This window comes from Haliaeetus albicilla, chromosome Z (genome assembly GCF_947461875.1).
Source record: "Haliaeetus albicilla chromosome Z, bHalAlb1.1, whole genome shotgun sequence".
NCBI classification, from domain to species: domain Eukaryota; kingdom Metazoa; phylum Chordata; class Aves; order Accipitriformes; family Accipitridae; genus Haliaeetus; species Haliaeetus albicilla.
In genome coordinates, this window is record NC_091516.1 from 18,793,622 (window position 1) to 18,809,303 (window position 15,682).

Consider the following 15,682-nt stretch of genomic DNA (forward strand, 5'->3'; position numbering starts at 1 on the left):
GGGAATAAAAACCACACAAACTGAGTCTGTAATTAGTAAAATCAGGATTTGTTTAACACTGTTCACAAAGAGCTACTAATAACCCAGTTCTTAAACCAGTCACCAGTAACATAAAACAGTTGTCTGATGTTCCTCAGTGATCTCTGGTAATAATTATTTGCTCTTACTGTTTGCAAGGGTGGGAAGTCTGTTGTGTAAGTATGCATATCAAATTATGGAAGGATGCATTGGAGACAAACGATTAAGGGAGTTTGCACTGACTTTTTGTAGATTTTTAAATTTTTTTTTTTTCTGGATCTGATGATGATTTCTGACTTGACTAACATGGCTTCTCTGACACTTTCGTAACTGGTCGCAAGAAGTAGCAGCAGATGGGGGAATCCTTAGTAGTTCATGTCTCACTCAACTGTGTTTTTGAGAGGAGGAAGTAAAGGAGCACTTTGAGCTACAACTAATTCAAACACGTAAGGTTGTGTAGGGATGCCTTCATGAGGATTTCTTCTAGAAGTTCCAGAATTCACTGTTCATGTTTAAAATAGATTGATAGATTTAAAATGAGGCTGTCCTTCACTGATTTGCTTATTATGTGGCTGAAATTTTCATCCTGGTGAAAAACTGTACTTTGAATACTGTAGGTTTTAAGAATAGTAATTAAAAAAAGACATGTTGGTATTTTACATGGGAGGAAGAATAAAGGATTGAGTTTTGGAGGCCATTTTAAGATGGTGAATGGGAAGAGTAAAATGCAAAGTGTTGCTTTCTTGGGATAAACTTGTTAGCTCAAACCACTGTCAGCTGCATTTCCAGATACCTAAGGACTCCTTCACTCTAAATACTAAATGTTATTGAGTGTGTTTTTTGGCTTGCTCCTGTGAAAGTACAGTAAGATCGTTCAGTTTATAGAAACTAGCCTTTGGGGTTAGTAAGAATTAAGTATCTTGTCTGCCACTGCGTTGGTACTTGACAAAGGCTGTAGCTTAAACCGTATATATATGTATGTATTTCATATTGTTTATTATAGATGTTTTCTATGGTATGGCTGTGCAGTAGTTCTGTTGTAATAATTTTTTTATACATGGTTTACTGTTGATGGAAGTTTTCTTTAAATCTTTTTTTTTTTTTTTCAGTATTCTCAGTATTATTAAAGGAACATCTGCTTAATTAGCCGAAGACTTGAGAAAATGAAACATGATTTAGAATAGTAAAATGGTTTGGTTGCTTAATACCAGTATTACTGTGAGTACAGAAGGGAGAAATTCTGGGAGATAGTTCCATTTCTTTCAGTCAAGATTTTGGCTGGCAACCTTGTTAGACTTGTTTCCTCTCTCTCCTTTAGTCTTGAGGGGTTAAAAAAAATCTTGCAGGCCAGAAAGATAGAAGGTTAAATAATAATTCCAAGTTGGAGGCTCAGGAAAGTCTTTAAAACCCTTGGTTGTGAGCTAGTATTTTAATACTGTGTATGCTTATTTTAGCCTTGAAGAACAACTGGTAAAGCAAGAGGAAAGGATAATAAAAAAAGATTAAGCTAACTTTCAGGTTTGAAGGGGGGGTAAAGAAGAAATCTAGCCTTCCTTTTTGAAATTACGTACGGATTATATTCATACTACATTTTATGAGGGATGAGTAATAAAATACTGAAAGCGCACCATATTCATGACTGCATGTTACTTGAACTTGCTTAAGCTCAACTAGTTGCTAGAGTTGATTGTTTTACTGATAAAGTTAAGCAGTAGCATAGTAAATTGTCTTATTTATTTTTTTCTTAATTGGGATTAGATAAAAATAAGCATAAATTCATTACTGAATTTTCCTTCTAGATAAATGAATTGGTGGATGCCCGTGATGTCAGCATTGGAGCCTGGTTTGAAGCTCATATAGAAAATGTTACCCGCGCAACAAAAGGACATAGGAATGGTAAAGCTCAAGGAAAGAGTGGTAACACTTACAAAAGGACTAATGGAAATTTAAGTCAAGATCATTCTAGAGAAAATGCAAATAAGTTGGACAGTACACCATCCACATCTTATTCAGACTGTATGGACACTGATGAAGAAGCTATTTATCATATCAAGTATGATGAGTAAGTGCTCCTGATACTATTTTGAGGACATCACATGTTGTTATTTGGTTTGTATAAACCAAGAATTTCTTGAAGAAGCTTGGAATCAAAGAAAGCAAGTTCAATATTGCAACCAAGAAAAAAATTATTAAAAAATTTATAACACTTTTCAGTTGGATATAGTGAATCCATGGGGAGTAATGATATTTTTCATGCCTAAATACTTGTCAAGTATTAATTTCTTTGTCTTCAAGAAACTTAAAATCCATCCTTATATAAGAAAAAGAAACTATATAACTGAATTTTTCCTGTGGGTTTTTTCAAGTAAATACTGTTTTAATTTTTATTTTTAACTATTTTCTGTATATTCAGTTCCTCTCATTGGAGCTGAAGGAGAACTCTCATGAGAGTAAATTTTGTTACTTGATCTGGATCAATTTTATTCCAAATAGAACAATTGTGCACAAACTTGCAGGTCTGCACTTATGGTAAAGGTTTGTTATAGACAACTTTGTGACTGAGGGCATGAAATGGATTCTGAACTGGAGAGAGGACATTAAGGGTGGGTTGTGGGTTTTTTGTGTTTGTTTCTGTAGTAAAAACAAATTCCAGAGCCTGCAATGTGTGGGTGGGAAACCCTGAGTTTGGAAGGATTTCTTATTAATGAACAGGTTTTACACCACTTCATTTGCTTGAGAAATTGGTCCAGATTTTTTTTTTTTAAATAACATCTGTTAAAGCATTAAGTTAAGCTTCTAAGCAAATAAAAATTTGAGTTGAGGATTCTTAATTTTTGGTACTGAGGTTAGTAAAAATACTGTAGCTTGTGCAACCTAATATTAAGGTAGAAGGCTGTAATGTATATTCAGTATTAACTAAATGTACGTTTTCAAAATACGTTTTTAGAGCAGCTATATCAACTTTAGTTATTTTAATATGTAGCTGTGAATCTGACTTAGTACACTTTTTTGTTGCTCTTACTAGTAGCAGATACAATTTAATGCAGTTTTTTAGCTATGTTAAGTTCAGATTCTATATCTGCAACTGTGTAAATTTTCTACTTAAAATGTCAGAGAATTAAAAAGGTGGAAATAGAAATGTAAATATTTCATTGGATATTGTGAGAAATACATGAAAATAACTTAGTCAACCAGTATGATCAAAATGAAAATACTTTCTTCTGAATTTACATGTTTATTGTGGTGATTTCAAAGACCTGGCTTTAAGATTACCTAATTTTACAGTAGTGTGGATACATGTAAGTTAGCCTTGGGCAACCATTTCTGAGAAACAGTGTTTGTAACTGTTGCAGTGAAATTATGTTCCTTTTTTGTAGATATTGTTGGTTTTCATGAGTTAAAAGTACAAAAGTAGAAAATGTTTCACAACAGGTCTGATTTTTCTTGGGCATATTCAAACTTAAAAAAGGAGATTGATCTATATTTACGTGGACTTCAGGATCTACCTGTCACCTTTCAGCAAGTGGAAACAGTCTTTACTGTAAGATTATGTATAGCAGTTGTGTATTCCTAGCCAACAAAATTAAGTAAGGCACAGAAACACAATGTTGCAAGGTAGTGGTTGAAGTCACAGTTATTTAACAGATCAGTCTAAGGTATTGGAAGTTTGAGCTTTTGGAAAGAAAAACTGTTGGAAGGCTTTCTGGAAAGTGAGACTTGTACATTTATCAGTGATTGGGTTTTTGATGAATGTACTGGTACAAATCTTTCAAGGTCTCACTTTTTTTCTTTTAGTGTTACCTAACGTGCATATTCATATGGTAGCTATGTGGGCACTCACACCACTTTGTTTTCATACATTAGTGTTTACCTCTGTCTGTAGACCACACATGTATCCTGCCACCTATATGCTTGATGTGGATAAATAGGGAGGTCATGGTGTGCTTTGCCACACATTCGTTCTCTGCTACAGAAATTTTTTCATCTACTTTATCTCTTCACTCCTGTTCTTCAAGGTTCATATTTTATTGCTAGTACTATCTTCTTCTGCAGTTAACTGTTCCTGGGTGTTTTGCTCTTCACGTTTGGACTGTGCATATTGCTGCCAGATGTACTTAGCATTCTCTAGTCTGTCCTTGCTGTGTTGTTTTGGAGAAGCTCCTTTCCCTTTTATCTTATCTCTTAAAGAAGATGATTCTCTTGGGTGGCATAATTTCAGCTCCGCCTTGTCTACAACAGGTATATTCTTAAAAGATGTGAAAGCACTTATTGTTATCTGAAACAGAATAAAAATCGCTTACAAATGGATGACATGAGTGTGGTGCCTGTAAAGCCATAAAAATTACTGGAATACATTGGAAGGAATATGTGTCAGAGGTGGACACAGGTCCACAACTTCTCAAATTGTCACTGATGCTCAGTTTCCAGACTGGTTCTCCCTCTGTGCCTGTTATATCCTTCCAGTTTGGAGAAAAACTCACCAAAAAGAAGGTTACAGTTGAGGGATATGTCACCTGTAGTGCATTGACTTGGTCTACTCCAGCCCCTTCACTCTGATCTGAGGCTTCACTGTGAATAGTAAATAAAGTTTACTGTACCACTGTACCATGTGTTGTGGCAGACTTAGTCCTGTGGGGCCTTAGCCCCCCTGCCCCCCGCCCCCCCCCCCAAAAAAAAGAAAAAAAAAAAACCAAACCCCCAAAAAAACCCCAACAACAACAAAGCAACATCCTCCCCCTCCTCTCCCTGCCCCCAGTGGCTGGAACCAGTAACACCAATAGTGATTTTTATGTATGAGATACCGGAAATCTTTGCAACCCCATCTCAGGACTGGGTTTTCCATCATTATAGGCCCAGTTCTTGCAACAAAGTCCTCTAGGGCAGGCCTGTCTCACCTCAGTTGTCTCCAAAATACACAGATCCACGTCTTGACTCAGATGAAGGCCTGAAACTGTTCTTTGCTTTCTTTTCTTAGCTGTCCTGTGGGTATTCACACTGTATTCATCGATTCAGGACTGAGTTCTGTGTTGTTTGACACCATCTATCTCAGAACTGCATAGCTGGGAATTTTATCCAAAAATGAAACTTCACCTCAGTAATTTTCTCATAGACTGTGCTTGTCAGGGAAGTTCACCTTTAGCCTTAATTGCCTGACTAATTTATACTGGAGCACACTTCTCTCTACTTTGAAGATTTTGGGGTGTGGTAAGAAAATCTGTCAAAGAGCATGAAGAACTAGTTAAGAATGTACATCCAAAATGTGTCCAGAAATTGTGGTGTGTTTACCCTTCCTCCACCAGTTTCAGTGAGGGATGATGCTGCCCTAGCCAGTGGTTCTATGTAGTCCTGTGGCTCTGCATTGAGGAGGCTGGGTCTGTACTGACTTGCTTGTATGTTCCACACCTGATTCTTTGAAAGTAGTTAGAACACCATCAACAGATCTGATGTTCATCTGGCTTTGGTTTTCTAGCTGGAAACATTTGACAGTCCCATCAAGTGGAGAATCCAATCAATCATTAATTCTTCTTTCTCAACAAGGTAACTTTTAGGTCACCATGTTCTCCTAAGAACAGCTGTTCTTAAAGGATGAAGCAGGACTTGTCCATCCCTTAAGTAAGAAAGCTGGTTTTAGCAATAGTGCTGCTAGATTTACATATCACAAGTTCTGTGCAAAACTTAAAATACATTGTTTTGCAGTTTTAGGCTTGGTAAAACCCACTTTCTTCTAATCCTTCATTTCATAGGAGTGTACCTCCTCTGAGGAGCTATTTTCATTTGTTCCTCTCTTATTTCCACTTCTTGTTTAAATAGTGTAGTTACAGTGAATGGGAAATGGGAAAATACGGCAGAGCTCTTCTAGCGAAGAACATGATTCAGAGAAATTAACCTTTCTGAGCAAGAGCTTAGTTATAGTAATTTCAAAGGGGTAACTACCTTATGGCTAAACAGAACTCTCCTACCAGCTGTGACTGCTACAGAGAGGAGGTACTACGTATCCCTCCTTGATTTTGTACAGAACAGGATAGCTGAGCTGTTTCTGTTGTGATTCCCACCCCCCCACCCCCCCACCCTGAGGCTGTATGCCTAGCATTTAACTAAATTGCTGCAATAGTTGTAAGGCCCATATATTTCTGCAGAGAGATGGCTCTGTTTACAGAAAACTTAGTGCCATTTGGAGGAACAGAACTTCTCAGTTCCGGATTAAACTGGAGTCACAGTTCCTGATAAGCTCAAAGATGCAAAAGGCTTGTGGTGCTTGTTTAAGAGCTCTATCTTCATCAATGAGGAAGAGACCAAAGTACCAGCTTTCAATGCTGATCTTCAGTCAGTACCAATTCTTTTGGCATCCAGTTGTGGCTATACGCCTTTTGCCTCATAGTCCATATTCTGCATTCAGTTTGTGAATACAGCCTTTTCCCTGGAGACAGCATTGTTTACAGGTGTGTTCCTATTTCTAGCAGTATTGTCTTCCTCCCCTTTTGCCACTTTATTCGATGTATTCCCATTTCGCCTTTGCATTTGTTGGTATCACAAAGAACCATTGAAGATTTGGAAGTCAAGGGTGTGCTATCAAGTTTCATACACTGCTGTCGTACATTTCTTTATTCTGCTCCGAGCAACTGTCTTTTAATACAGAAGATGATGATGTGAACCTGTCTTGAACAGAAGAAAGCTGAATCCCTATTTGAAAGGACTCGTGAGGAATCCAACACATGCTTAGACCCTAAAGTTAACTGAGATAACTGTTGGTAGTTTCCACCACAGCTTGCTTAAGAATCACTTCTAAATCAAGAGCGGGATACTTCAGTAGCTTAGTGTGGCACCATGAAGACATGTCTGACAGTGCTGTCACACAAAAGTTTGCCCTTTCCTCTTAACTTACTCTATTCCATATTTGTTGCGTGTGCACCACTGGATATATAGTCTACTTAGTTTCAGGCAGACAGTTCTCTCACTTTGTGAGTGTTTGGTTCTTGATGGTTAGCTCTTCTCTGAAGTAGTGGAAAGACTTACTGATTTGCAAACAAATGCCGTCTTTTCCTGTTTAAGTAGTTTGTAACAAAGGCCTTCCATTTGAAGAAGGCTTTCAACAGTAGTCACAGGAAGGCTGGATGTTTCTGCAGCCTGAGAAATGTCAGTATGCCTACCTATATGCAAGTACAGATTTAGTATGGCTCAAGTGTAGGTAACTTTTTCAGGGCTGTCATGTTTGGCTGATGATACCCCTCTCAGATTTTATATCAATCAACAGAGAAGTTTAAATTAAATCTTGAGGTAGTATCTGCCTGATGTGTCATAAAGAACACTGTGGTTATTCTAGGGAACCAGATACTTTACCAAGAGGTATCATCTGTTTCCTTCATGCTTAATATGAGCTGTGGAGTGATGCCCTCTGAACTCTTTCAGATGTGGAAGTAGTCTGAGGTCTCTGTCTCAGCCGGAGGGATGATAGTCAAGTCTGTGTCGGTTCTGTGTAGAATGTGTTGGATGTTTTTATGATCCATAAACATTTACATGAATGTCTTCGATGCTGTAAAGAGCCTGTCTGAAAAGCAGTGTGAGGTGGGATGACACTGAGTTACATGCCCAGCCTGATTCTGGCAATTTAGGTAGCTAGATGGCCATTACTATTAGTTATGAGGATTCCTAAAAGCTTTACCAAGTTCCTGGATCTGTGCAGACAGACATTAGAGTATTTCTAATAATAGATTTATTAAGAGTAGATTTTAACTTTTTCTTCCCTAGGTCTTAATGTTCCATTATACTAACATAGACTTTGTTGTTGGTGAACAAGAGACTTTAACTTGATGGACTTAAATTTCCAAGTACATTATGGTTCTTGTTGTCCATTAGTGTCCCTCTTCAAGGAGAAGCTCTTTGGTTGATACCTTTTTTTGTCTGATGGATTTTGAGGATTATTACATTAGTCCTTGCTTCCGTATCAGTACGCCATCTTTCAGTGGGTTTCCCAGGCTCCTCTCCTTGCACTTTAGTAAAGTTAATGCTTCTTCTGGGTTTGGTGAGAATGCTGCACTGTCTGAGGGATCCTCATCATTAATGGAGTAGAAAACTCATAGTTGTTGTTAACCTTCAGAGCCTGTGGCAACCAGCTTGCTACTTCTATTCTTCAGCAAGATGACTTCTCTCACTTCTACATGGAGAATGACTGCCTGCATGTGGGTTTCAGTTTTGTGTCGTGGTTTTTTTTTTTTATATTGCAAGATTTCTTTTGGGACCTAGTCTAGGTTTTGACTTAAACTAAGATTCAGCCTGCTTCTGATTTTGGTTAGAAAACTAGTTTTCCTATATTATTTTCAAATTGTGTAGCTTTTCATAAGTTGGATAGAATAGGCATTGTACAACTTGCTTGGGACCAATTACTTCAGATGGTCCCTGTGTCTCTTTGTGCTGCTAGCTGGACGATCAAAAGATACGGTGATCTTGGAGATGGTCTCAGTGGATGCTGTTAATTTGAGTATCTGTTGCAAGACTGCTAAGGCAGACCTTAAGTTGCAATATACTTCAAATTCTGACATTATTAAAGAATGCCACCGTTTTGGATATCTGTGGAATATTAGTACTAGCTATTGCATGTGTTTAGAAACTATGCTGTCCTTGGATGCGATCCTACAGTAATTACTGTGTAATGAAGAAATTGGAAACCTGCTTTCTCTGAACTGTGGGTGTGGGGAGGTACTGACTGTGCCTATAGACTGATGGAGGTAAATAGAAGGCATATGTAAGAGCAACTAGTTTCTCTGAGGTATCATTTCCATGTGCATGTTCATCATTTATCTATCCTGGAGCCTGTATGCTGTTGGGGTTTTGAAGCTAAGTAGAACCAACAGATGTTTTGTGCATGCAAAAGTCAGCATATAAGAATATGCCATCACTATACCTGTAAGCTTCAGTCAGTATGTCTCTCTCACGAGCCAGTTGTTTTCCATAAGCTGTGTAAAGTGTCACAAAAATAAAAATTATTGAGGAAAACACCACAGTAATTTTAGACCCTCAGATCATAAAAGGAGTCCAAGAGAAGATTAGTATATGTGGTAGCTTGTAATAAAAGGGGACTGATCTCAGTGATGTTGGACTCCTGTGTTCCTAACTGTAAATTGAACTAATTCAGTTGTATCAGTCTGTTAGTGGTAGCTTTCATTTCAAGATGGAAAGTTTGCTGTTAAACACTACTAAAATGCATTGACCCGGCAACTCAATACTCCTGTGTTTTCATTTTTGTTTCTGCTTCTGACTGAGAAGCATTTGTAAGACTGGCTGGCTTTTTTTACCATTTTAAGCTTATTTGCTTCTGTTTCTGAAGTGTTTGAGTCACATTAGGGGCATAGGTGCCTCATGCTAGCTGAAATAAATACAAAATAGGAACTTGGGCAACAAACTTTATTTGGACAGATGAGGAACAGTGCAAGATGAAAAAACAGTTTAGGAGGAAAAAAATTGGGAGGGATCCTACTTGAAATACTTATTTTTAAAAAAAAATGTTAATTCCCTAGATCTCATCCTGCTCAAATGGAAAACATTTATTCCCGTATTATTTCATGTTGTAGGAGCTTTGAAAGTCTTTTAAGTGCAGGAAGACAAGGCCTTCAGGTACAAGGGGAATTCTCATTGTCAGGAATATTAGGTTTTTTTATTTAAACCTTTTTCTTACATATCTGTTCTATTTATTCAGGACTAATCAGGGTTGCAGACAGTAAGAGAAGTTCACCTTGAAAGTGGTGTGAGGAGAAACAGTTCCCAATGAAGGCTAAAGGTATTAATGATCATCATTTTTATAAAGGGAGGAGACAAAATTTAAAAAACTCTAAGGTATTTTGTTTGAAAGGCTGTGATAGCTTGGAACTCTAAAATGCTCTGTCCTGCTGTAGCCGTTATCCTTACCAAAAGAGTCTTGCCTGTTTCAGGCGAGTTTCATTTATAGTCCAGGCTGTCATTAACCTTTGAAAAATAATGAATTTACAAACAATTCTGCATTTTCTTTATATAAGAAATAATAATTTTCTTTATGTTAAAATTAGGATTTCACTGTATTGTCACAGAGGTCAATAATCTTAGTTGTGCTATGTAAGTAATATGGAAGACACAGGTTGATAGTTGGAGAGCACAGAATATTTTGAGGAAATGAGAAGAAAAGTTCCAAGTACTACCTGGTCAAGAAGAATAATCACTTTCTCCTTGAAAGTGTCTGCTTAGCTGAAGAGATTGTCAAGAGGATAATAGTCTTAAACTTGCTATTCCTTTCTTCAGGAATGGTTTTAAGATCAGACTGGCTTAACAGGTATATTTTTCAGAATATTTTTAATGTGAAATGTTCAAATAAAGGTAGCAGGCTGGGATTTAATAGAATGTATCTGAGAATTCACACAGGTGGCACTGTTGATAAATTGATTTTGGAGACCAAAAGACATTATGGGCCATTGTCAGATGAGGTGGCCACTGCGGCTTCCTCTTACCTTACTTCCCAACTATGTACATCTAATAGTTAAGTTGCATTGAATTTGGTAGTTGTGTGGCTGTGCAGCGACATGTTCTTGCTTCCTAAATATCTAAAACCTGATGTTCACTAAGTGAATAGTACTGGTTTTTATGTCACTGATCCAGTCAAATGAGTTTGCCCAGTGGCTGCACAATGGGGGCAGAACAGGGAAAAAAAAATCACTGCTCTTTGAGAGGTAGCTGCTTTGAGCAGCATTAGTGGAACTGCATGATGCAAACAGTTATGTTTTGTCTTCTGCGAAGAAATGCCAAAATACATCCCCTTGCGCACAATGTATTTCTCAAATACCCATTGTAAACGTGTTTAACTGAAATATTTGACCTTTTTCTTTATATACATCAAGCACAGGAAGTAGTGCTCATCAGGAAGGTGTATGCTGTCAAATTCCTGGCAGTAGTTGCAACAATTGAAGTGAGGAGGCTGGGGAGTGATTTCTTCTGAAGGATACTAAGTTAATGGGTAGAAATACGAAGAAATGTTGGGAGCTACAAACCATAGCTTCATTATGGCATCTGTTATCTTTGGTTCATGTTGGCTACTTTAGAATTTCAGAAGAGGAAGAGGAACGAGAGCTGTATCATCTGCTCAGTAGAATCGTAACGCAAGACAATCTTTTCCTAAGGGAGACACATCGGTTTTTTGACCTTCTGTCAGTAACAAACTTTTTTTGTAACTGGTGTGAGTGACTACTTGGAGCACCTCTCCTAGCTGCATAATTTTGTTTTCTAGTCTCTAATATCAGTGATTAGTTTGCTTACTCATTCAAAACTTTCTCTCATATGGATTATTAGACAATGCTAAAACAATAGGAGACCTGTTAGGTCACATGGAAGTCTTCATTCTTTACATCCTCATTAGAAAAAGAGTGGCATTATGATGTGGCTGTCTAGGCATATTAGTTCAAACTTAAAAGTATTTTGGGCGACTAGGCTGCACACTACTGCTCTTGATCTCAAGAAGTTGATTCCTTTTAAGATTCCTTGTCCCCTTTGCAGTGGATTTTGTGACTGCATAATCTGTGTTTTATAATCTCAAAGTGTTTGCATGTATTAGTCTTAAGGGTTTTCACAACTGGCATTAACTGTAAGGCTTTGATTTCTAAGGATGTAGACACTTTACGCAAACTGAAAAGGAAATATTTGAGGAGAAAATCCAGATGTTTCTTGTGCCTCTTTAGAAAGCATATGAAATGAAGGGAGGGAAGCTTTGCTGTCTGAGTAGTTGTTTGAGAGAACAACTGAGATGTCAACAGTTAAACTTTTTTTTTTTCCTTTAAAACTGATACTTCGCTGAAAAAATGGTGTTGTCAGTGAGTATGTGATTGAACTCTTTCTACTTATTTGTCTTTAATTAGCTGTAAGTGTTCTCCTTGCACAGTCACAGAACTGAACACCTGAGGAAAGGTTTTTCAAAAAGTAAGTCTTTCACTAATTGTGTGACTTGTTTACTTCACTAGCTAGCACACAGGATGACCTGTTTTTCATTACATTCACAGTATTTAGACTCATTATTACAACAGTTTTGTATTAAAAATTCAACCTTACATGTATTTCTTACAGCTTCTGAACTTCTGTTTTGATACTCTGGTTCCAGTTTGTCATCTTTCAGAGTATCCATGTTGTCCACACAGTGCAATGGTGTAAGTCTAGAAGTTAATTTTTCTTTATACTCAGAACTGAAATCATTAGGAAAGTGAGTTGTTTCTCTTCAAGCTATTAATATGGTTTCTCAGTGTTTAAGCTGCTTAATTCTGTAATTATTAGTTGTTAGGTAAAGTTTTCAAGATCTTGTTTATGTTCCATGTGACTGATTTTTATCTTTATTGATATTCATTATTCCTTCCAGCCTGTCTCTTGAAATATTTCAATTTCTTCTTGTAATAACAAGTTATCAGACCCACGTGCCTTGTTTTGGAAGTGCAAACGCATAGCTTTATTATCCCAGTGGGCTTTTTTGTGGTGGTTTGCGGTTTTTTTGTTTTTTTTCTCATTTGTAATTGTGGCTTAGATGCTCTTTCAGTATTGTGTCATTCACTTTCTCAAAATACTACAGCAAAATTATGCTTATTATTTCCTCAGGTAGCAAATTGTTGGGGGGAGTCGGGGAGTGAATGTAGTTTTTATTCAGGTATACCTTCTTAATCATATTTACCTCCTATGAGTTAATTCCTTTTTCTTTCTTCTTTTGTGCCTTTCTGTTCATTCATTCTGGCTGTATATTAAAAAACTCTTTTCTGAGTTTGTTAATTGGGAAAAAACCCTATGCTTTCATTCTGTTTATACTGGAAAATAACAGTTTAAGAAACTGCACATCTGCACTAACATTCCTTACTGTAGTAGTATGGAGAGGGGATGGGGAAGTGTTCTGTTTCAAGAATTTTATCTTTCCAGTTTCAGTTGTTCTGGTAACAGCTGGGAAAAGTGTTAAAGGATATGTTGCAAGTTCTCAGTAAATTGAGCAGACTTGTGTATATTCTGACATAGAACTAATTTTTTTTTTTTTTAAATTTTTTTTATTTGAGCATTTTAGGAATGAGCAGATACTGACCATAGCCAAGAAATACTGGAATTTTTACTTCATGGATAATTCTTTGCTATGGAAGCTGTCTACATAGATGGAAATCTCAAATCCTTGCTATGCTAGTGTATTTAGTTAGAAATATTACAGGGAAATACAGTTTAATGATGAACGTGAGACTTCTTACGGGCGGTATTCATTGAACTGGTAGGATTATGCTTACTGTTATGATGTCTGCTTTTTTCAATATTAGGTGCCAAGTGTCATGAAGAACATGGAAAACCAAGAAAATGTCTACAACTGTTTTAAGTTTAAAGGTTGAATTGTGTCATGATCTTCATTTCAACTGTATCAAATTTACGCTAGTCTGATTAGAACACTGCTGTGAAAATGTTTCTGTTTTCTCTTGAGGGTCATTTCAGGATTTTAAAAGTGACTCAATAAATAAGAAATCACTTTCAGTAAACATTCATGTCTAACAGTAGTCCTTTATTATAGATTGCTGGAATGGTTTTTTCACTTCATTCTTGAGACTTGTTAAAAGATCATGTTTGTTCTCTTTTAAGTTTGGGTTTATCTACCCAAGTCCACGTATTCCTTTTTTGTGATACTATATTTAAATATTACTCTTGCATATTTAGGAGATTAGGTTTTAATTAATGTGGGATTTTTACAAATAACATATTAAACTTCGGGAAAACAAACATGGAGATAGTAATGTTTTCTAATGTGAGTGTGTTTTTTCCATACTTAGGTAAACTGAGGTACATTTGAGGGCACAAGTTTACTGTGGCAGTATTGTTTACTTATTGCTTAGTATAATGGGGAATAGTGGTACTGTGCTTAACATACATAGTGTGACTCGGTGATTTTGAGCCTAACTCAAAAGCTTACGATAAATGCTGTTTCTGCTGCTCTGCCTGGGGTGTCAAGTTATGGACAAATGTGAATGGTTAAGTATCTGCTAGCATTCACCGAAGTCCATAAAAGCATATTTCTATATGTAAAGGCACAGCACCAAAACATTCAATGTCTGGAACCTGAGGCAAAAGAGGGGTGAATACTGACATAGGAAATCTCACCTCTTTGTATGCTATCTTTTTTCTTCCAAAGTTTCTGAGCTTAAGTTTGTGACTAGCCAGTAAGAGGAAAAATGTATTCAGTGAAGAGTCTGCCTTCCTTTTATTTCTTTGGAAAACAGTTAGTTTCTGTCTGTAAACGGGGACCTTGGGGGTGTCTTTTGGTAAGTGATCTTATTCTAGTCATGCTGATAAGCAGTCTCCTTTGTTTGGGTTCTTTCATCAGACACTTGCAAGCAGAGAGATAGAGTTATTGTTAACAATGACAATCGTTGAAGTTCCTCAGCACTACAGTAGGAAAGTTTCTGTTCTGAGCTGTATAGGGATGGGAAAGATGACACAAATCCGAATTTGGCAAAAAAATACTTAAGTAAAAAATACATTTGTCCAAAGGTCTCCCAGGAAAAAACCACCTGAAGGAATTTAATTTTTAGAAGAGAATAGATTTTTCAGATCAAAGTTAAGTTTCTATGAATGTAAACTGTTTTAAGTCACACATTTTGATGGGGGGGGCGGGGGCAGGGGGGCGAGGGATAGTGGCACTGGAACTTTTTTAATGTGTATTGGTTGTTTTTGCAATCCCACTGATCTCATGTGTACTTCTCACTTGATTATTTCACTGTATACATAAATGATGTCTATTTTTTATCTATCATCTTCAGTTTCCTGATGTTTAAGCCCTATTTTTGTTTTGGAGTTCAAGTAAACTGAGTCTTCATTTACTGTGTGCTGCTTGCTGTCTTGTCCAAACTTTAGGAAGGGTTTATTGTAAGATGATTGGAACTGACCAGTAGCTCAAACATAGCTGTCTTAAGATTTCAGTAGCCCGTTGTACTATAACTCAATGTCATTATTCAGGTGCTCAATAAAATAGACATTATCTCTGTAGTTGCTTTTTGCTTTGTCTTATTACCTGTAGCTGAATTTGTCTTATGGTTTTTGTGGATATTACAGTTACAACATTCATAACTATTATAGTAGAATTGTATAATAGTTCTTTTAAGGGAAAGCTGCGTGACATAAAGGTAAAACCACAAATGTTAGCTTTGCAGTACACACTCAAATTGGAAACAAAACCAAGTAAAAAAATTTGGGAACTGTGGAGAGTTACATCATATGAAACTGTCATTTGGATAGTGGCTCAATCCCAAGCACCTGTCTTTGTATGATATAATTCCTGTCATGCAGATTTTTATAATTAGGATCTGAAAATGTTGGGGAAAAACCAATCTTTGGATTTAACTTTTGTAAGTAGTTAAGGATATGGTTTTTTACTTGGCCATTGGCTTTTCTAAAGGTACAGCCACTTCTAAATTGTTGTGGTTTAAGGCACTCTCTAGATACCTGCATGGCAGAGGACAAAGAAATGCCTGGAGATAGAATGCCAGGACTAGCCCTTCCCCCCTGCCTTATCTGTAGTAGCAAACTGGTGTGTTAGATTTAGTGGAAGGCATAAAACAAAGCAAAATGAACTTGTTTAAAATGTCTCCAATTACATCATTGGGCTTTCAATCAACTGTTTAGGGGTAGACATCCGGATTTCAGGCTATAG

The 15,682-nt window shown here is 36.9% G+C and overlaps 1 protein-coding gene and 1 long non-coding RNA gene across 3 annotated transcripts in view; both read left to right on the plus strand.

The window, feature by feature from the left end:
* UHRF2 (ubiquitin like with PHD and ring finger domains 2) overlaps positions 1-15,682 on the plus strand; it is a 93,528-nt gene that overhangs the window by 17,940 nt on the left and 59,906 nt on the right. For both annotated transcript variants that reach the window (XM_069776040.1, XM_069776042.1), the window contains exon 3: positions 1,818-2,080. In XM_069776040.1, the coding sequence (XP_069632141.1) occupies positions 1,818-2,080 (263 nt within the window). The remainder of the gene's footprint in view (positions 1-1,817; positions 2,081-15,682) is intronic.
* Positions 9,804-15,018, plus strand: LOC138683768 (uncharacterized). The gene is made up of 2 exons (XR_011323206.1): positions 9,804-12,173; positions 13,305-15,018. It is a non-coding gene; the product is annotated as an uncharacterized lncRNA (long non-coding RNA).